This window comes from Rattus norvegicus, chromosome 13, assembly GCF_036323735.1.
Source record: "Rattus norvegicus strain BN/NHsdMcwi chromosome 13, GRCr8, whole genome shotgun sequence".
NCBI lineage: Eukaryota > Metazoa > Chordata > Mammalia > Rodentia > Muridae > Rattus > Rattus norvegicus.
In genome coordinates this window covers 90269157-90290949 of record NC_086031.1, presented here as the reverse complement: position 1 = coordinate 90290949, position 21793 = coordinate 90269157, and the positions used below count along the sequence as shown (strand labels likewise).

General features: G+C 42.4%; 1 protein-coding gene and 1 pseudogene across 3 annotated transcripts in view; both read right to left on the bottom strand.

The window, feature by feature from the left end:
* Positions 1-293: 293 nt before the first annotated feature.
* Uba2-ps1 (ubiquitin-like modifier activating enzyme 2, pseudogene 1) lies at positions 294-2931 on the bottom strand (annotated as a pseudogene).
* A 7410-nt stretch (positions 2932-10341) lies between these two features.
* Positions 10342-21793, bottom strand: part of Wdr64 (WD repeat domain 64) — a 123785-nt gene continuing 112333 nt past the window's right edge. For all 3 annotated transcript variants that reach the window (XM_006250343.5, XM_039091435.2, XM_039091437.2), the window contains 5 exons: positions 20689-20877; positions 18135-18240; positions 16171-16251; positions 14498-14608; positions 10342-12135 (listed from right to left, as the gene is read on the bottom strand). In XM_006250343.5, coding sequence (XP_006250405.1) covers positions 12055-12135; positions 14498-14608; positions 16171-16251; positions 18135-18240; positions 20689-20877 — 568 coding nt within the window. In that variant the 3' untranslated portion in view covers positions 10342-12054. The remainder of the gene's footprint in view (positions 12136-14497; positions 14609-16170; positions 16252-18134; positions 18241-20688; positions 20878-21793) is intronic.

The window sequence follows — 21793 nt, the reverse complement described above, 5'->3', positions numbered from 1 at the left end:
ATAGAGGGGAGACCAGGAGATGCCCAGCCAGGCCCACCCCAGATTGCTACCTGTAGTTGCAAGTGAAGTGATTATTGTTAGGGCTTCTTTTTGTTTTTCTTGTTTTTAAGCCATATAAGAGATAACACAGAAGTAAGATCTTTCCAATGTTGATTCTTCAAAGCTATGAGCCCATATGTTTATTTGAATTCTTATAAGCTTTCTTTTATTTTTTCTCTTAAATGTTATATCAGTGTGACTTGTTTCCAAGCTTTTATTATGGGAAAAAGCAATATTAAGTGACATTGAAAGAATTTTATTTTATTTTTTTTTTACAAGTATGCAGACATCATTTATTTGGTCCATAAGTACAGTATATTTGTTGTTTGAGTTTACAAAACATCAAATATAAATAACCTGAAACTGTAACAAATACACAAAAATTGGCTTCTTTCACAGACATACCAGGCAGTACAAACTGAAAATCTGAGTAAATTAACATTGTTTTACATTAATATACAGTGTCAGGTAACGTTTAAAAAACAAGTTTCAATGCATAGCACTTGACACTTCTGTGAATCTTTCAGGTAAGTGTATGAAAATGGTTAGATCTAGGCTAAAAATAACTCTTCTCTAGCCAAAAATAAAGGCATAATATTTATACCCAGGTTGCAGCGCTCCTACCCCACAGTGTTTTCCACTGGGAAATGATAGCTAAGGCTATTTACAGGGAAGGCAACATGCACGCCCGCATTCTTTCAGCTCATCACTGGTCCACCCAGCTTTGCTCAAAGGGTCGCAAATTCTATTCCTACTTCAACACAGCAACAGTCTCTAACAGTCTCAGCAAATGAACGCTTTCACAGGGGCAGAACCACCAAAGCCCCCGCAGCCTGTGCTCACCCTCTGCAACAAAGGATATAACTTCCGGTTCCGACCAGATCCAGGGCAGGAGCCTGCTCAGTCTAATGCTATGACGTCATCCTGATCTTCCACCTGCTCCAAGCGGGACTTCTTGGTACTGGCACCCTCATTCTCTTCCAGTTTCCGCTTGCGGGTCCTATCGTCCCTGCTACCGTCGGCGCTATTTGAAGGGCCTTCTTCATCTGAATCAACTATGAGCACATCATCTTGTTCTTGTGCTGTGGAGGTGGAAGGCTGGGCGCCATCATCGCTGCCGTTGGCAATGCTTTTGGCAGCGTCTTCAGCTTGTTTTGGACCCACTTTTTCAGGGGTGTCACCAACTACCTCAAATTCAACATCCTTTCCTAGATCCTCGCTATGAAGAATGTTGATCAGCAAAGTGTAGTCCTACAGGAAGTCGTCTGCTTGAAGCCGGCTGCCATTTCTAATTCCAAAATCAGACAACTTCTTGGGGTTATTAGCTTCTGTCTCTCCCTCTTCTGAAGATATCAGGATTGTGCCTTTCCCATCTTCAATTTGGACATCTGGTGCCACCATAGCAAACTTTTCTTTCACTATCTTATCCTGTAAGGTGAGGACAGTCACTTTGTGGACATTCAGCCGCACGGTCACCTCTGGCTTGCTGGCACAAACGTAACAGTTGGTGTTGGGAGGATCTAGTGCACAGGGCACCAAGAGCTTCTTTCTCGGGTTTGGCTGCTTATTCAAAAATATAGTTCTACACTGGTCTATTTTTCCAGATAAAATCTTTAATCCTTCCAACACTATCAAGCCGGCGATCACTGCATTAGTGGTGGCTATAGCAGGGATGATGTTCCCCGCCATTGATTTTATATCAAACCTGCTCTTCATGTTCATGCTGAAAATGTGCATCCTGAGGTTTGCAGCAGACGTGACAAAATCCATTGCAGGTGGGTCGTCCTTATCCCAGATGAGCTCAGCTCCATCTCCCTTCTCGGCTAAACGGACTCTCAGGGTCTCGATGCTCTTTGAAAACAGACTTGTGTAGCTCTTTACATCCAGAACCTGCTGGTCTTTCAAACCCAACTGGGGCTCACTTTGTTGATCAGCATTGGCTTCTTCTCCTTGACTCTGCACTTCAGCCCAGTCCAGTGGAACTGGAGGTTTCCTCTTGCGCCAGAGTTTGTCCATTGTCAGCAGATACCTAATATCATCTTTAAAAAGCTTGGTAAAAAGTTTAACTGGATCGTATCCAGTTGACTTAGCCCATTCCTTAGTGGAAATCCGCTTAATGTCTCCATCTTCATTGGATGCTCGGGCTCTGGCTTCAGCCTCTGTTGGTTCCCAAGCAGCTTCAGGGTCAGCTCTGTCAGGAGACACTTCTTGATCAGCATCTTCCTCTCCAAACAGCTGGTTGAACAAATACTTGGCCCATACGATGCAATGGATAGGTTCTGAAGGTGTGTTCCGAATCGTACAGCCAGGGAACGTTCTCTGGGTCGGCTTAGGATGACATTCGTAACACTCAGTCACACCCTTCTTGATCATGGTCACCTGTCCAAGATACCCAGCAGTCCCACTCTCAATGAGAGGCATGTCAGCTGCCAGACACATCCTATTCACATGGTTTCGTGCAGCTCTGTTATCTAATGCGTTCATAACCAATATAAACTGTCGAAAAAACTCCACATTATAGTCTGGGTTCATGATGCTGTCATGGTGGGCCTCAATGTTCGCTTGGGGGTGGAACTGAAGCACACTTTCTTTGGCAACCTGAGCCTTTGATCTTCCGACATGTTTCTTTTGAAACAAGAACTGCCTGTTGAGGTTGCTGACGTCGATAGTGTCCAGATCAATCAGGTCGATGTGGGAGAAGCCAGTGAGCACCAGATTCTTAAGTAGCTCACAGCCGATACCACCCGCGCCAACCACCAGGACCCGGCCGCCGGACACCGCCTCGGCCAGCTCCCGGGGTAACCCCCGCGACAGAGACATGGCGGGACTTCCACGAGCCGCCGCACACTCGGAGGCGGGAGAAGCAGAGTGGTAGCCGGAAGTCCGTGGGGGAAGGGCTGAAAGAATTTTATAATGAGTACCTACATACCTCCCACCTAGAGTGTACAATTATATGATGTCACTAGATTTGATCTGTTACAGATTTAGTCCATTCCAACTGGTCATATCGTAAATTGAATTTCAAAGTAAATCTGGAAAAAGCCAATCATTCTGACATGCATGTCGCTAACTGGAATATTTTAATGTATACAGAAATATCAGTTTTGAGGTGTATACATACCCATATGGTCCAAATTTTCCTACAATAAATAATATTACAGTTATTCAAGAAAATTTTCTAATTCTCCTTTTTAATACATCTGTCAACTAAGGGATATAGCAGTGGTTAGAAATGCTTGCCTTGCCTTGCTGATACTGTGGGTTAAATCCGCAGTACTATTTTAAAATATCACACAATTAATCTGTAATAACTGCTCTAAAAGCCACTGCTGCTTAATTTTTTCACTTTATGTAAATAAAAATAAAATTTATACTGTCTCAATCTTTAAAGTTGTATAGGTAGAAACATGGAGACTGAATTCTACATTTAGGAATAGGTCACTGAGGGAAACCGGTTGTCTACGCACTAGACAGGGCTCATTCATTTTCTTTAGCCTCACAGAGTGGCAAATGTGCTATGAGATGCTCTGTTTTATGATGGATGTGCACTCATTTCTTTCTTTGTTGACCTTGGCAAATCACACAAGGTCCAGTTGCATTAAACGGGACCTACATTCTGCATTTCTCTCCTCATCTCGTGCTTTCTTCATCTCCAATTACTTGACATCTTGGCTTGACTTCTTTCCATCATGTTCCTTAACCACTGACTCTTGGGATTACATCTGTACTCACTGAAGGACGTATACTTCCAGTAGTCAACTGAAGTTTGAGGAGTTCCTGCAAGGGGTCTGCATCGCTCCAGCCCATGGATGGTACCCACGTTGTCACACCTTCCCTTCATCTGAGAGCTCTTGTCTTCTTCTGCCAAGAGTCTCTGAATCAGCAGAGTCCACTTTAGATTCTGTGCTAAGTTGATTTGAAGCTTTATCCTGATCTAGCCAGGCACCTGGATGTCCACTTAAATCAAAATCTAGATTTGACCAGGTCAGTTCATGTACTCACTGCTGCTGTTACTGGAGAACATCCATAATCACACAGGAGCTGGACTCTCATTAGAATAAAGGGGAGCACTTGAGATATATCTGTCTGTCTGTCTGTCTGTCTGTCTGCCTGCCTATCTATCTATCTATCTATCTATCTATCTATCTATCTATCTTCATCATCATCATCATCATCATCATCATCTATCTCTTTATCAATTATCTCTCCATCATTTATATTATTTTCTGTCTGTCAGAACCTGACAAATAACGGTGTGGGTGCTGCCAGCCAACCATTGAACTAAGGACAGGGACCCCAATGGAGGAATTAGGGAAAGGATTGAAGGAACTGAAGGGGTTTGCAACCCCATAAGAAGAACAACAATATCAACCAGCCAGACTCCCCCAGAGCTCCCAGGGACTCCACCACCAACCAAAGAGTACACATGGAGAGAGCCGTAGCTCCAGCTGCATGTGTAGCAGAGGATGGCCTTATGTGGCATTGAAGGGAGGAGAGGCCCTTGGTACTGTTGAAGGCTCGATGTCCCAGTGTAGGGGAATGCCAGGATGGTGATGTGGAAGTGGATGGGTGGGCTGGGGAGCACCCTCATAGAAGCAGTGGGAGTGGGGAGGGAATAGGGGGTTTGCAGAAGGGAAACCCAGAAAGAGGATAACATTTTGAAATGTAGATAAATAAAATATCCAATACAAAAGGGGGGGGGGAAAGTAAGATAAAAAAGTATTTGCTTTTTAAAAGGTGTATCTCATGGTTTTCTGAGTCTCAAACTTTTTTCTTTAGCTAGAATAAACTTAGAATGGTATTTCCATCCACCTTGTATGCTTGCATCTGCCTTTGTTGTATTTTCAGTCTAATTTCTTTCCATGTTTGTAACAAAGCCTCCTATTGTTTTGTTGAAAAAAAAAAACCAAAACTTTAAATGTAAGTAAAAACATTTAACATGTAACTGTCTAGTTTGTTTCTCTTATCTTAAAGAAGTTTCTATTGTAAACTGTAAGTTGACTTTAGATGTGTGTTGGCTACTTTTCTGTTGCTGTCTTAGTGTTTTTTTTTCTTTTTCTTTTTTCTTTTTTTCCGGAGCTGGGGACTGAACCCAGGGCCTTGTGCTCTACCACTGAGCTAAATCCCAAACCCCGCTGTCTTAGTGTTTTACTGCTGTGAACAGACACCATGACCAAGGCAACTCTTATAATAACACTTAACAGATTCAGAGGTTTAGTCTAGTATCAAGGCAAGAGCATGGCAGCATCCAGGCAGGCATGGTGCAGGCATAGCTGAGAGTTCAACATCTTCATCTGAAGGCTGCTGGCAGAAGACTGATTTCCAGGCAACTAGGGTGAGGGTCTTAAGCCCACATCCACAGTGACACACCTACTTCAACAAGGTCACATCTCTTAATAGTGCCACTCCCTGGGCCAAGCATATACAAACCATCACAATTTCTGTGATAAAAGATCAGAACCAAGAGCAATTTAAGAATTTATTTTGGCTTATGACACCTCAGGGCTTGTGTCCATAATGTCCAGGCTTGGGGGAATGTGCATGACAGGAGGAGGAGGAAGCCAAAGGATCACATTTCAGCCTCACACAGGAAACAGAGAATAGAAAGTGGGGCAAGGCTATTAAACCCTCAAAGTCTACCTTTATAGTTAGGCACAAGAACGAATGCTGACACGGTTAAACTCAAGCCCACGAAACCACTCTGGACCTAAGCACAGCTTGTCTGTAGCATCTGTGGAACAGTCACATTTGATCTAAGCGGTTTTTTGTTGTTCCTTCTATTTGTGTTTGAGACAGGGGTCTCACTGTGTAACCCTGGCTCTCCTAGAAATCACCATGTAGACTAGACTGACCTTCAAAGTCATAGAGATGTGCCTGCCTGACTCCCAAGTGTTGGGGCTACTTTTTTTGGCTGCTTTATTGGGTTCTTATATGTAACACCCATCCAACCCTTATTCTACCCCCAATCCTTTCCAACACCCCCAACAGTAGGTAGGAAAGAAAGAAGCTAGAGGGGAAGGAGGGAATAGATTTTACACTATTTCCTGCTGATTAGAGGTATCTGATTCCTTGGGGTAAGTCCAATCTCCGTAGTCAAGATTTCTCCAGCCTGCAACCCAGTAACCGGAAAAGCAGCAACAGGAACCCCAGCAGCAGGGGAAGCAGGCACTTTGGAGTGAGCACCCCCTCCCATTCAGGGATCTAGCATTTATTCCCCCCTCTAAAGTCCCCAGAATTCCAAAAGTAAACTATCTGCAGCTGGGCAAAAATCATGCCCATTCAAGTGCCTGAAACAAATCATAATCACCGGCTGTGCAGCCGACTCTTACCGCACACCTGGGATTAAGACAAAAACGTATTCATGTAACATAACTAGTTTTTTATTTTTTTTTTTAAGAAACCAAAATTCACACCACACCCGAGTGCTGTGATCGAAAGTGTGTGCCACCATGGCTGTCATGTTAAGGGCTTTCATTCCCAGTTAGAGTCTAGAGTGAGGGTTTGCCTTCTCATGTTTTCTATCATATCTCAGCACTAGGAAGGACCATGAGGAGGAAACCATTGTTTTAACTAATGGTTAAACATCAGCTTTTCATGTTTAAAAGAGAGTCACAGAAACAGACTCTTATGGAACATAGCCTTTTATCTCAAAGCCTCTGTGGTGTGTGAGCCACATCTACGCCAGCATCGGTATAGTGACTGCTTTCATTAGAGAACCCCTGGCTGTCTCGACACGTGCCTTGCTTAGTCATTGTTTTGCTGATGAGAACTAGGCCTTTTCCAGTCTTGAGTCACCACACGTAAAGTGATTGCGAAGATCCAGTCTTCCTTTGCTTTCTTGATCTCAACTGTGATATTAATATATCACGCCACCTTCCTTCAGGCTGGTTTCTCTTTTATACTTCTTTCTGTCCTTTTATATCGAACAACTTAGTGCCACAATGTGGGATCAGTTCGTTACTTTCAAATTCAGCCTCCGACAAGTTCTAAGAACAGGAGTAGAAGGCAGCTAGAGCCTTTGCTGACAAGAAGTATGACAGGAATGGACTCTAACCCAGTTGTAATGCTGTTGTTACTCTCTGAAAGTCCTTCAGCTAGGCTTCTATACTTTGAACTGCTCTCAGCACTCCAGTCTTCCAGGCTCCTGCTAGAATGGCCCGGTAAGCTCTGCTTATAGCCTTCAACCATGGCTATCATCCACGGTCCACCATATTTCTTCAAATAAACCATAGTAATGTTCTTCAGATCCATGGCCCACTCTCTGGCACCAACTTCTTGATTACTTTTTTGTTGCTGTGATAAAATACTGTGGTCAAAGTTACTTATGAAAGAGTTTATTTAGGCTTAGGGTTCTGGCTAGGAGGATGAGAGTCCATCATGGTGAGGATGCATAGCAGCAAGTGGCAGGCTTGGTAGCAGCAGGAGGAAGCCAAAAAATCATGTTTAATGAGATGCACAAGGCAGACAGCAACCAAGATATCGAAGAGGGACACCAGTGTCAAGTTCCTCTGGACACCACCCCAAAAGAGTCTAAATGACCTCTTCAAACAGTATTAAAACCTGGGGGGTCCCCAATGTTCAATATCTGAGCCTCTGGGGGGACATTCTCTTTCAAACCACCACAGACACATCTTTTGTGACAGTTTATTGTTTTTTCTTTTACGAATTCTGAAAGCTAGGTTGAGTATACAGTCTTCTAAGGGTTACGTAAGTCTTGGTATATTTAAGCTTACATCTGTAATATCAAAGTTATAACATAAAGAGGGGTGGCAGGGTTGTGGAAAGAAGCTCACTTGAGGTCACCATTTATATTAGACTTTGGGGCCCTTAATGGGTAGTTTCATTAGTTCATTAGGAGAGACGGCTTCCCTGTGCAGCATGGGAGGCTAGGGGTTGGGGTAGGTGAATTATGCCAGCACAGCATAGGAGGAAAGAGCTTTGAAATGCCCAGAACGAAGAGGATTTTCGATAAGTTTCAACGGGGTCATGCAAACATTATACCATAGGGTCTACCCTGGGCTTTATGCCAAGAGGTGCAGAGTCAGATACTTGGTGGGATCATAAACTCATAGCTTCAAAGAGAAGCTGGGCTTCTCTTCCCTGCTCCTCTCCTCAATCTGAGTGTGCCGTCAGCTCTTTGTCCTAAAGGATAGACGGCAGGTATGTGGCCTGGTTTCAGGGCTGGGATGTGGGGAGACAAAGCTAGAAGGTTTGAGAACTGATAGCCGCAGTGCATTTTCTAGTTATTCAATCCTTTCACGATTCTTTCCATCTCTTTGTTTATTCTCAATTCCCTCCTGTGTTTGTCCAGTCATGTGTTGTTATTTTCCTGGCGGTTTCCATAGAGATGATCCCATACACTACTGACCTATCAGAACTGAAATAATCATTAATCTTACCTTCTTCCAGGCAATTCAAGAGCCTCAAAAATTATAACTGTCTCTTTCCACTTTTACTTTGTCTGTGTGCACGCGTGTGTATGTATGTGTGTGTCTGTGTGCATGCCATATGTGTGAGCTTCCTGTGAATTCCAGAAAAGGGCCTCAGATCCCCCTCGAGCTGGGGTAATAGGTAGTCGTGAACTGCTCCGCATGTATCCTGGGAACCAAAGCCGTGTCTTCTGCAAGAGCACTAAGCTGTCTCTCAGCCCCAGGCCTGTAAGCTCTTGCCTATCTTAATCTCCAATGCTGCCGCTTCATCCCATTGGTGTACCGTGGGGCAGTGATGTGTTTTCCATCCCAGTCCTCATCCTCTCCGTCTCTGAGTGCCCAGCTCTTTTCCTCTGCTTAAAGCATACTCCAGTATTCTCTCTAGCATGCGTCTGTTACTGTTGATTCTCTTGATTTTTGTTTGTCAAAACCTTATTTAGCATTTGGCTGTCCTTCTGAAGGATATTTTTCTCATGGTCGGTAATACTGAGTTGGCATTCGGTTTATGTCAGGAGTCTTTTGTTTCCTTCTTTGGCTCAGTGCAGAAACTGGCTGAAGAAAGTCTACCTGTGTAATGTACAAGGATGCTGTGCCCTTCATTCTCCCTTTATTGCTTCTGTAATCTTTTTTTTACCATTTGTTTTAGCACCCTTTTTTTATGAAGTATACAAAGTCACACTGATTTCTTCTACTATCCAGCTCTTGACTGCAATCGGCATTTCCTGAATTTGGCAGGTATCACATGTCATGATAGAGAAATAATGAATTAATGGCAGCCTTGGGTGGCTTGGGAAAAGAAAAATGCAGCTTATTAGGAGAAAGGACCTTGAAGCCACTGCTTAGCCTCGAGATGGGAGGAGATATGTGGAAGTAAAACCAGGATGGAGCCATAGAGGGAAGGAGAGGCTTCCCTTGAAGCCTGGAGAGGAGCATCAGTAAGGGTGAGAAAGGGTTTCACTAGCTTTTTCTTTAATATCACTATTCTATTTCCTTAAGTACATTTTGTTCATATTTTTGTCACTATTGAATTAGAATCCCCTACATAACACATAATTCTCTTACAGAATGGGAACTCAAAATTCCAAAAGGGACTTTTCCCCTCTGGTCTTTAACCAAGCAATGAAGTGATGCTTAGGGAAAGTAGACTAAAGTTGTTACCATGGCAACACTTTTATTACTCAAGGCTCAGAATCCTTTCCTGAAGAAGCCCAGGCTACCTAATTCTCCTGTTTCAATTCTGCTAGTTTCCCCCATGCTTTGCGTTTAATAATAATTAACTGATAATGTTTTGTCAGACTCCTTATCAGTCGTATTCCAATGCTTCTGTTTTTAACATGCAATTGTCACTAGCTAACATTCTGTTAGCTGCTCTGAAAGACTGACATTGTTAAAGAAAAGCTCCTCTTTTAGCCTGTCTTCAAAATGTCTCTTCTTTTATGTTCAGGTCAAGAGTTATGCTGTGAGCAGAGCAATCCCAGAGGCATCTGCCCATCATTTTAACTCTTTAAATGTGTGCTTGGCATGATCTTGAGCCCCAAACTATGGTATCTGTGTACATAGGCTACGTAAATAATGTATCCATGACCCTTTAGTTTGATGAGAACCTTGCTTTTCTCTATGTGATCCCAGTCATAAATCCCACTCATTATATATTTGCTGTACTTGTTTTGGTTTCATGGTCGCCAAGTTGAGAACCCATTGCGCTTGGTGGCAATTTGTCATGTGGTTAAAGTGCTAAGATCAGTTTCTTAGAGAACAAGATGAGCCTCAGCAAGCTCTATTCATCTGGACCCATTTCTAAAGCAACTAGAAACAATTGCTGACTTAAAGAAACTCTGGATATTGTTTCTGTTGACAAAATACACAGCCCTCATCTCAAAGGATAAACAAGTTTATTCCAGAGCCAAATATAAGTGGCCATGGTCCAGAAGCACAGAATCAGGTTTCTCCAAATATCATGTGCTAACAAGGCAGCAATATCATGAACTTTTACAGTAACAGGGCAAAGAGAGTCATAAACTAACCCTTTTGGATAGCTTGGTGGGTACATGTGGTATGTGATTTAAAAATGTCCCCGCCAGTAGGTTCATCTATTTGCATGCTTAGTCCCCAACTGATGAACGTTTATAAGGGTTAGGAGGTATGGCCTTGTTGGAATAGATTTATCCTTGCTCGAGGAGGTAGGTCAATGGTAGTGGGCTTTGCATTTTTCAAAGCTCAGGCCAGACCTAGTGCCTCTCTGCCTGATGCTTATGAATCAGGTTGGAAAGGTCTCAGCTACTGCTCCAGTGCCATGACTGTCTGTCTGCTTCTCACCACGATGATAATAGACTGCCCCTCTGAAACTGCAAGGGAAGCCCTCAATTATAGGCATCCCCTTCTTAAGAGTTGCTTCGGTCATGGTGTCTTTACACAGCAATAAAACAGTAACTAAAAGTACATCAGGTAGGCAGGTTACAGCAAAGTGGGGGGGGGGGGGACTCAGCTTTAGGCCTTAGATACATCTGACAGCATTCTTAGCCCTTTGATTGGTGGAAACTAGGGGTCTCTCTATATATTCCAAAGGATGCGCCTACCTAATGGCCACAACAAACATAGGGTCATGCAGAGGACAGTTAATGGCCATAAAGGAAATTAGAGATGTTCCTAAGATGATTGGCTCTGGACTTGCAACATTTCAACCTCTCCATGGCACTGGGTTTTAATCAGCCAATCAGCTTCTGTGGTCCACAGCTCCAAGGTGACACTACCCCTGCCCCCAGTGAAGCAGACACACTTTAAGAGGCTTGATTTCTTCCTCCTCCTTCTCCTCCTCCTATTTCTTCTTCTGCTTCTTCTTTCTATTTCTTCTTCCCCCTCCTCCTCCTCCTCCATTCCTCCTTCTTCCTCTTCCTCCCCCTCCTCCTATTTCTTCTTCTGCTTCTTTTCTATTTCTTCTTCCCCCTCCTCCTCCTTCTCCTGCTTCTTCTGCTTCTTTCTCCTCCTCTTCCTCCTCTTCCTCCTTCTCCTCCTCCTCCTTTTAATCTTTTAATAATAATTTCCCTGGCAGATCTGGAGACTGAAGCAAGATAACCTTAAATTCACTCTCCCAGATTAATTTAGTGAGATAGACCTTATCTCAATACAGAGCTGCTAATGTAACTGACTTGCCTAGTACGCTAGGCCCCTGGACTCAAACCCTAATACTTCAAATAAACAAAGGACAGCAACAATGGTCCTCTACACACAACAGGACACACACATGATTTGCCTCTTACTGCACACACTCTAATTCTGGTTATGGACTGGGGTGAACAGGTGGAGGTGCTAAGCTAATCACCGCTAACCAGATCATTTGGGTCTACCCAGGCTACTGATTTCCTTTAAGTCCTTGTGTGATCTTGTTGACAATGATGAGAGACATTGCCCATTTGTTATGTTTTTCTACGTGTAAAATGTTGGTAAACTGGCTGCAGGCCCTGTGAGGTGTTCAGAGCTCCTTGAGCAATCTCCATTACCAGGATGGCCTGATGGTGTGGCCATTCTCATATTGACTAGATTGGACCTTGTGGCCTCCTGTGCAGCAGCCAGTTCTGAGGCCTCGTCTTCACTTGTTTGTGGTTGGGAAGAAGGACGAAGCCAGATTTATCTGTGGGACAAAATTCCTTTTCAAGCTTTTCCTCCGTGACTGTGGAATAAAGGGCACATTGGTTAGTAAAAGGAATTATAAACTAGTGCAATTTCCCAACTTCCACCACCAAAGATTTTTCTCCTCTTAGAGAAGCAAGGGAGTGATTTCAACAATCCTGTGCATCTCCAGGCAGAAGAAAATTGACAGGAGGAGATGGGACTCCCAAGCGTAGAAAAAGTGCTGAATGACTTAATAACGCGCTTATCCATTCAAGGACCCATGTCCACAAACTGGAAAGGGTCAGCAAGAGGATCTATCACACATATGAGTACAGCTCAGAACATAACAAGTGCCAGGCTAGCCAGGGTTACATGGCACAACTTTGTCTCAAAAGCATTCCTTGGGACACTGAGATGGCTATGCTTCTAACAGTGCTAGCTGCATAGGCCTGACAACTTGAGTTCTGTCCTCAGACCTCACTGTGGAAGGCAAGAACTGACTCCTGAAGGCTATTACCTGACCTCCACATGTTTTCCACGACACACACACAGATAAAAAATTAAAACCCATAGACAGATTCATCGGTAGTCACATTTGATCAGTATTTATGGGATACCAGTTGGATAGCAGACATTCCTGAGACCTCTCTGGGATTTGCTTATAGAATTTTATAACAAAGAGAGATGAGAGGTAGAGAGACAGAAAGCTCTGGGGCTCAGCCTCTGTCTTCAGTTCTTTTAGATCTGAACTCTAACAACTGAGCTCTCTCCCAAGATCCCTGAGGATAATTTTTCATCTAAAATAAAATCGTGAGAATTTTTACCACTAGGTTTCCTTTGGGGTATGTTGACATATATACCATCTTCAATGTAAAATTTTCTTCTGCGACTGGATGTTTCTATAAACTTTGGTTGGTTGGTTGGTTGGTTGGTTGAGACAGGGTTTCTTTGTGTAACAGCTCTGGCTGTCTTGGAACTCACTTTGTAAACCAGGGTGGCCTCAAACTCAGAGACCTGATTGTCTCTTCTTCTTGAGTATTGGGAATAAAGGCATGTGCCAGCACACTGGGGCTCTTTATTTGGTTTTTATGGTGTGTAGGGGTTGAACCCAGAGCCTTGCACATACTCATTAACTGACATGGAGTTACCAACCCCTGCCCCTCTAGCCATGATAATTTTTAATTCCATTATGCTGATCCTTAAAAGTAGTCATCTTCATTTCTAAGCCTAGTATTTCTGCAGAAATAAACTTATATTTAATGTTAAATTAGATGAAAATGTAAAGAATAAAAATATGGGGAACTAAATATATGAATTGTAAAACCCAACAGAAATGTATATACACTTTACCTTTTACTTTTGGGTCATTTATACCATGCTATTTCATCTGTTCCTTACAACTAAAATCAAGTATTGTTTTTATAGAAAACTCCTCAATTCCCATAGATCTTTGTTTAGTAACTGACAGCATGGCTGATGAATGGAACTCATCCATAGTCCCACTCAGTGCCAAGCTGACAAAATCACAAAGACATTTCAACCTTCATTTAATACAAATGTCTTTTTAAAAATGGTTATTGTTGTCAGTGTCTGTTATCAGGTACCGAGTTAGCAAAGGACAATAGAAGCCGCATGCTGGACTACATCCCTCTCCTAACGTTGGACATACAAGGATGATCAATTAGATAAGAGAGCACAGGTTAAGTTAGGCCCGTGGAAGCTTCTAGTGCTACTGGAATCAAATCAGATCACGAAATCTGTGACGGGAAAGATCTCAGGCTTATCATTTAATTAGCATGTGATCTTTGATACCAACTCCCCTCATCTAAGAAGGACCTCCCATTTCCTTCTGATTTAACTGTAAACATGAGAGTCCTTTATAATAAGAACACTCTGAAATTTAAAAAGCACTACATGTTATTTTCTCTTAACACATAGGGATGAACACTGCTGCCAAGCTTGATGATGTCAGGGCTCCCACTTCCCGCATCCCAAAGTGAGGGCAGTTACTGTTGCTCAGACACGTCACATCCTGTTGGCTTCTAAAACCACTTACAGGACTTATTTGGAGATGCATCAGGATAGCCTCATTTGTTCAGACTCACAGGTTGTATCTGATTTCCCAACAAACATATGGATTTTATCTCACTGAGCTAAACACATACTAGAAATCCTTGAAAATATGCACTGAAATAATTTTAGGCTTAGAATGTTTTGGGTGAAAAAGAAGTAATTACGAACATACTCTGTCTCTGTCTTTGTGTCTCTGTCCCCACCCCACCCCCTCACACTCTCGGTCTCTCTCTCTCTCTCTCTCTCTCTCTCTCTCTCTCTCTCTGTCTGTCTGTCTGTGTGTACAGGTGGGTGGGTGAGTATGTGGGTATGGAATTAGGGTACTCTGTGGGATGCATGTAACTTACTCCACCATGACCATGAGTGCTCTTCTTCTTCGAATGAACGCCCTCCAACGAATCTCTTTGTGCTTCAGAGCCAATGAGGGGAAGGAATCTTAGACTCGTGGGACTTGGTACCTGCAAAGCACACAGACTTCTTCAAGCAAGTTTAAAGTGTTTATATCTGGAATGCAAACCTGAGGTAGGGGTGTCGCAGGAGAAGTGCATTTCTTCAAACCATACACCTCTTTTGGATATCCAGTGTTCTCTCTGTCTTTCTCCCTGTGTTAGTTTGGTTTTTCTAATTTTACTTTTCAAAAAAAAAATTTATGTGTTTATGTGTGTGTTTCTGTGTCCCATGTGTGTGTTATTGGCATCTTCAGTAGCCAGAAGAGGGTGCTAGATACCCTGGAACTGGAGCTACAGGAAGTTGTGGGCTGCCCTATGGATGCTGGAAATTGAAGCCAGGTCTCCAGAAGAGCAGCAAATGTTCTTAACCAACGAGTCATTTTGCCAGCCCCATGCTTTTGAAATTTATGTATTTCAAGCTAGCCTTGAACTCTATGAACTCTACACCCTTCTGTTTCTGTCTTCCTAGTACTGAGTACTGGGAATTTAAGTTTCTCTCCCTCCCACCCTCTCTCTGTACAGAAATGTTCAGGTATATGTGTGTACTCATGCTTATGGAGGCCAAAAGTTCATCTCAGTTTTCCTCCTGATCACTCTTTGCTTTACTTACTGATGCAGGATAATTGGAGCCTGCCATTTTGGGCTGGTCTAGCTAGCCAGCTTGCCTAGCAGATCCTCTGCCTCTGGCTTTTAAGCTTTTACATGAGTTCTGAGGATCTATACTCTGGTCCTCGTACTTGAATGGAAAGTACTTTACCCACTAAGACATTTCCCAGGCCTCTCCCTTAGTTTGTGAGGACTGGTCTCTTATTGAGCCTCAAGCTCATTGATCAAACTAGAATAGTTGCTGAAGAACCCCAGGGATTCTTCTATTTCTGCCATCCCAGCACAGGGATGACAGACACACTCTATGGTTTTTTTGTGTGTGTAGATGCTGGGGATCCATATGTGTATGGCAAGAACTTTAATGACTGAACTATCTCCCCAGCCCTTCACTGTTAATTCTTGGTCACTGTCAGCATGGTGGTTGTTATCTACTAGGGTGAACATGTCCTTATAAAGGTAAGTAATGCTTAAGACCTATGTTGATATTGAGTATCATATTTGGTATTTGGCTTATTATTTCCTGGCTGCATTCATTAGATACTTAACACTGGTTACTTAGGGCGGAGACTTGGATGATGGATTTGATGACTTTTGGGCAGATGATAGCATAGGCATAGTGATGGAGCATCCAGTGATACTCAAGTTGTGCTGGAATATAGGGTCAGGATGGGGAGCATGCAGTAGAAAACAGGGTTCAAGCATTTGACAGAAAGTCATAGAAAGTTTGTATGCTCCTCTAAGGCATCTGGGTTTTATCCTGAAGGTATGAAGTGCTAGGTCAAAGTTCAAAGTTACTCTTCTGTGCAACAGCAGAGGTGAACAATTCAAGCTGCATGACCCAAGACTTGCCTGGGACAGGAACCCCTACATCTACGGAAGTATTTGAGGGCTGATTGTGTCAGCAATGAGAAGTCAGATTATGTGTTGTCCTGTTACCATTTTAGTTCTAGAAACTTCTAACTTACCCTGTATATAGGCAGAGAACCAAAAACAATCCCTGCCTCTCTGTTTTCTGTCATGAAACCTTCCAGAGCATATCGGCGAATCTATAAAACAAAGCAATATTCATTGGAAGGGACACTTTCTATCCATCAAATATTCATCAAAATATGGGGATCAAACCTGACTCACTGATATAGATATTAGGCAAGTGGTCTTTTGATGATAGATTAGGGAAAGAGGCTGCCCCAATGGAAAATTGGCTGAAGTGACATTGGCACTGAAAACTATGTGTCAAAAGGAAATGATAAGAAAAGTGAGTCGCTTAATTAGAGACACCAAGTGAATCACATCTCAACTCAACTGGTGTGGAAGCCTGTTCTCTCACTGGACAAATGAGGTGGGACAATAAGAAGGAAAGAGAAGGGGCTGGGGATTTAGCTCAGTGGTTAGAGCGCTTGCCTAGGAAGCTCAAGGCCCTGGGTTTGGTCCCCAGCTCCGAAAAAAAGAACCAAAAAAAAAAAAAAAAAAAAAAAAAAAGAAGGAAAGAGAAGAAATTTGGTATATTCAAGTGTCTCAAGTACTCTACAAAGCCTTTCTAAGGATGCAAATCAATTTATTTAATATTTCAGTTATCTCACCTTTGGTTTGGTGTGTGTGTGTGTGTGTGTGTGTGTGTGTGTGTGTGTGTGTGTGTGTGTGTGTGTTGACTTTTGGGACAAATCTTTCTATGTAGACTAGGCTGGCCTGGAATTCACTATATAAACCAAGCTAGCCTTCTGCCTAGCATTCTTATGCCCATCTCCTGAGTTGATGTACACATAGTAGGGCAGGGCTTTTTTCAATCTTGCCAGATACTGCACATTGATCTTCAGTGACTTTCCTACCAGTTTGTATGACTGCCACTTTGGTTTGCCTGAAACAGATTAGTGTCTGTGGTATCACCAGGCTATTTAGACCCTGGAATGCCCAACATGGAATCCCATAGTGTTGTTGAAGTGCATTTCTCTGTGTACTAAAGCAGTGTCTTTTCACGTGCAAGTACTTTATTTTTAGTGAAATATCCAAGCCTTTAAGCAGTTTTTGGACTCTTTTTCTCATTTATTTTTCAGGGCTTTTTTTTTCTTTTTTTCATGTTTCATGTACCAACTTTTGCTCATTTATGAGTGTTCTGAAGATGGGGTGAGTTTGGAAAGGTGAAGGCATGTTCTGCCTGTGTCAAAGATACCCTAGCAGAGTCGCATGATAGGGACAGAAAGCTCAGAATGACAGCAAGTGTGATTGGTAGACTGCAGACCATGGGGCAGTCTGGACTAGAGTTTAATTCAGCCAGCTGTGCTTGCTTTATTTGTTGGTGAGCCAGAGGAGTTAATTAATTAATTCCAGACCTCTGGCTTCACACTATACCTATCCTCTAGCATGGTAAATAATAACAGTTCATTTTTTTTCTCAGACTGCAAAGAAAACAAAATGTGCCCAGGAATGGACACTCACTGCCAGGGACGTTAGAAACGGAGTGATTGCCAGCCCTTAAATGGGGGATACTACACATGGTCTCTACGTGTGAGGGCAGAGGTGCTCCTGACTTAAGTGTCCCCAGGGCAATCATTCCACTCCTCGGAAATACAGAACCTTCCCCACCGAGTCAGGGGGACCTGTGACCACATGTTTAGAAAGAACCTGCATTTTTTACTTTGATGAGGCAGGTAAGGGCGTACACAAAATGAGGATTGTGGGTTCCCCGTCCTCCTGAATCTCTTAAAAGAAACACAGCTCCAGTTACACTTCGATTTCAATCCATGAGACTCACATGCTGCTTTCCTTTCAGTTGGTTTCTTACCTACACACCTATAACAATTACTTTGCATTGGCTATGCCAAAAAAACATTCTGGCAGTTTTAAAAGAGCAACAACAAAGAGCTAGCATTACAAGAGAATATTTAAATTAAAAAAATTCCAAAGCGAAGGTAAGGTTTGTTATCTTAGCTACCTTTGGAGAAGAAAGAGACTTGAAAAATTTAAAATCATGTTGCACTTCAAAGGGATTGGGAGGTGAGCGTTTGAAAAGCAAAGACATGGAGCTCATTTTTTTCCATCTGCATACAAAAATACAAAAAATATGTCAAGTACATAGCTATAACCTTCATTCCTTGCCAAATCATCAAATATCCATGTGTCCTCCCTCTCTGCTCCCCACATTGCCTGACTCTTATGGCACCAGTCTCAACGACACTCACTCTACCTAATTCTCATTCCATTTTGCCTCCTAGATCTCCCTCTAGGGAAACTATAGCGATCTCTACTCTTCCAGAATAGTCCAGGTCATTAAAATCATCAATTGTCATTTGGGAGGAGCCTTATATAGTAAAAATGGGGGGAAGTCTTATAAAAGTCAATGCTTGACTTTTGAATGGCCTTGGGAAGTTCACTCTACAGTTAAAACTTATTTATGTATATTTTAGAAAGTCATAACTGAGCATTAAGAAAACATTTACAATGAAATCAATAATATATCTCGAGAAGGATCATTCTAGGTTCAAAGAGAAAGCTCAGTGGGTGAAGGTACCAAGCCTGATGATGCCCAGTTCAATTGCTAGGATCCACAAAGTGGAAGGAGAGAACTGCTGTCCTCTGACCTCCACAGACTGCTTTCTTGCATGTATTCTCTGTTCCTCCCCCACTCCCCAAACAAACAAACAAACAAACAAACAAATGTAACAGAGTCATTCTGTAGAACAAGGCTTAATTTGCAATACAGAGCAAACTTAGCTTTTAAAAGCACAATGTAAGCACAAATCATACATTTAACATATCTGAGTTTTGACGACCCTTTCATGCTTTGGTATCCACAAGTTCAACCTGTCCCCTGTGCTCCTAGTATTCACTACTAGTTTTTCGGAACAATTTTTTTTTTTGAGTGCTTGTTGGGTACTGGCATTGATCTAAGAACAGGGGACATGAAAATGCATTAAGAAGACTCTGGTCCTCAAAGGACTCATGCATAAAAATGACTCACATTCACAAACTAGAACACATGATCTGAAGTATTAAGATACATGGTGGTTGATATCAATTCAGCAGAAGCTAGAATCCCAAGGAACAAGCTTCTGGGCACAGCTGGGAGGGATTGTGCCTATTAGGTTGATTGAGGTGAGAAACCCTACACTAAATTATTCCATGGGCTGGGGTCCTGACAGAACACAAAGGAAAAAGTGAAAGAATTAACATTCTCTGCTTCAACTTCTTCAGGTTCCTGTCACCACAACTTTCCTGCCAAGGTGGGTGGTACCATGTAAGCGTGAGCCGAAGCAAACTCTTCTTGAGTAATCTTTGCCAGGGATTTGGACATAACAGCAAATAAGAGTAACTAACACAAGATACATGGATATTCAAGGATTTGGACATAACAGCAAATAAGAGTAACTAACACAAGATACATGGATATTCAAGTCTGGAAAATTAGCCCCCCAATAGGGCTAATTATCGCTTGTTATTGAATCTGGCCACATCTCAATGGATTTGGTTCTACAAGTCTATCTCGTATATTTTAGCCAGACTCCAAGCTTTGAGCTTCCTGGTGTTGCTTTTCAGTCACCTGGAGACCTTCTCTGTTTTCCCCAAGCTGGTTGTGTTTTCGAGTCCTGTATTTTCTGACTTTTAGCTTCAATATTTTTTAACAATTAACTAATTTATATTTTGTGTATATGAATACACTGAACTTTCTTCAGACACACCAGATGAGGGCATTGGATTCCCATTACAGATGGTTGTGAGCCACCATGTGGTTGCTGGGAATTGAACTCAGGACCTCTGGAAGAGCAGTCAGTGCTCTTAACCACTGAGCCGTCTCTCCAGCCCTTCAATTCTTATTTACAGCATTTTTGGCATTCCTGGCACTAAACAATGACATCCGGTCTTCCTACTTTGACTCACTTATGATTCTCCAAAAGGACTTTGTCTTTGACAACTGCCTCAAGAGGCTTCCAGCTTGCCAGATGGTTATAAGCCACCTGGAAAGGGAACTAAACTATGGTCCTATATAAGAACAGTAAGTGCTTATCACCACAGAACCACCTCTTCAGTTCATGTGTTATGGTGGTGTTTGTTTTCTTTATTGACAGAGTTTTGCTAGGTAGCCCATGACAGCCCTGCAGAAACTAAGATTGCAGGCATGAGCAGCTGGAGACCTGGTTCTATTAGACTTTCGTAGCTTCATCTACTATATCTCCCCCACTTCCTCCCTGGGCTCCACAGGTACGACTATATCATATCATGGTCTCCTTTTTTTTTTTTTTTTTTCTTCTTTTTTTGGTGCCTGTGCTGACACAAATGTCCTTTTTGTTCTTCTTTGGCTATTAAGAATTAGAAGTTTCCAGGCCTACTGCACTGAATCATAATTTTTTATTTACCCATTTCTCCCTTCCATTGGGACGTCAAAATTATTGAAAAGTCTTGATTTTGAATTCCCCATTCTACCACAGTGCCACCCCCTAGTAATAATTTAGTTCTTGCCTGTTCATTTCAAGAAAACTGAATGTTCTCACCTTTCACGGTCAAATATCAAAGGATATTCATATTTTTGCTTCTTCTCTGTGAACTTGCTCTCTTCTTTAATCTCTACGGGATACTCATTAACATCACAAGGCAAAATGAAGTCACTTATTTGGGATAATTCAAACATTCTTCGTTGTCCAAAATACCCACAGTAATGACCACTGGTAGAATTCCAGAGCCTGGAGGAGAGGCAAGGAAGAAAGAGGAATTAACTGGGTGGTCAGAAGAAATGAGCTTGATTACAGGCCATAGAGCATATGGATTGCCTTGGAAAGTTCTTTCAGTAGTCTTCTCCCCAAATGCTATCAAGCTAAACATATGTCAACCTGTATTTTGGAACTCAGGGCCTCAAGCATACCAGATAACTATCCTGTCACTTGACTACACTCCCAGCCCTTAACATGAACATTTTTATCAGTCAGAATTCTAACCTGTAACTTTTTGGCATTAACCAACTTGAACTTTTGCCTGCAATCTTTATTGATGAAAGCTAGAAAACAAGAAAGACATCTCCCTTCAAACAACCTTGCTACCACAGGCTCGTCAGAGCCCAGGCTGAGAGTTTGTGAGCTAAGTTAGGTCTTACCATGGCTGTGTTTCATCTGTCCAATTAGGAAACCATCAACGGAACTCATGAGAAGAGAGATCTGGGGATGCTTTTAGTGATACTGAGTTCCCCTCACATTCCAAGCACAGCTCCTCCTCTCCGAAGTTCACAGCTGAGTATTGAGGAAGAATGCTAAAGGAAGTTCTTTTCTACCCATTCATATCATTTCCCTTTCCATTGGCCCCATGAAGCCTCCCCCAATTTGCTCAGGTGATTTAAACTAATGTAGAAGGAATGTGTCTCTGTATCTTACAGAGGGATGTTTTGTGTCTTCATTTGTTTTTGTTAGTTTTTTTTTTTTTTTTTTTTTGGAAAGCCTGGTCCAGCTACCCAGGGATTTAGAGGAAATTCCTGGCTAGACAAGGCTACACCATGAGATACTGTTCTTTCTGTGTTAGCCTCTCTACAGACATCTCTTTATGTCTTGGTTTCAACACTAACCAGGGTTTCTGCTGCACTGACTGAGAAGGAGATAACCTAAAGGGACT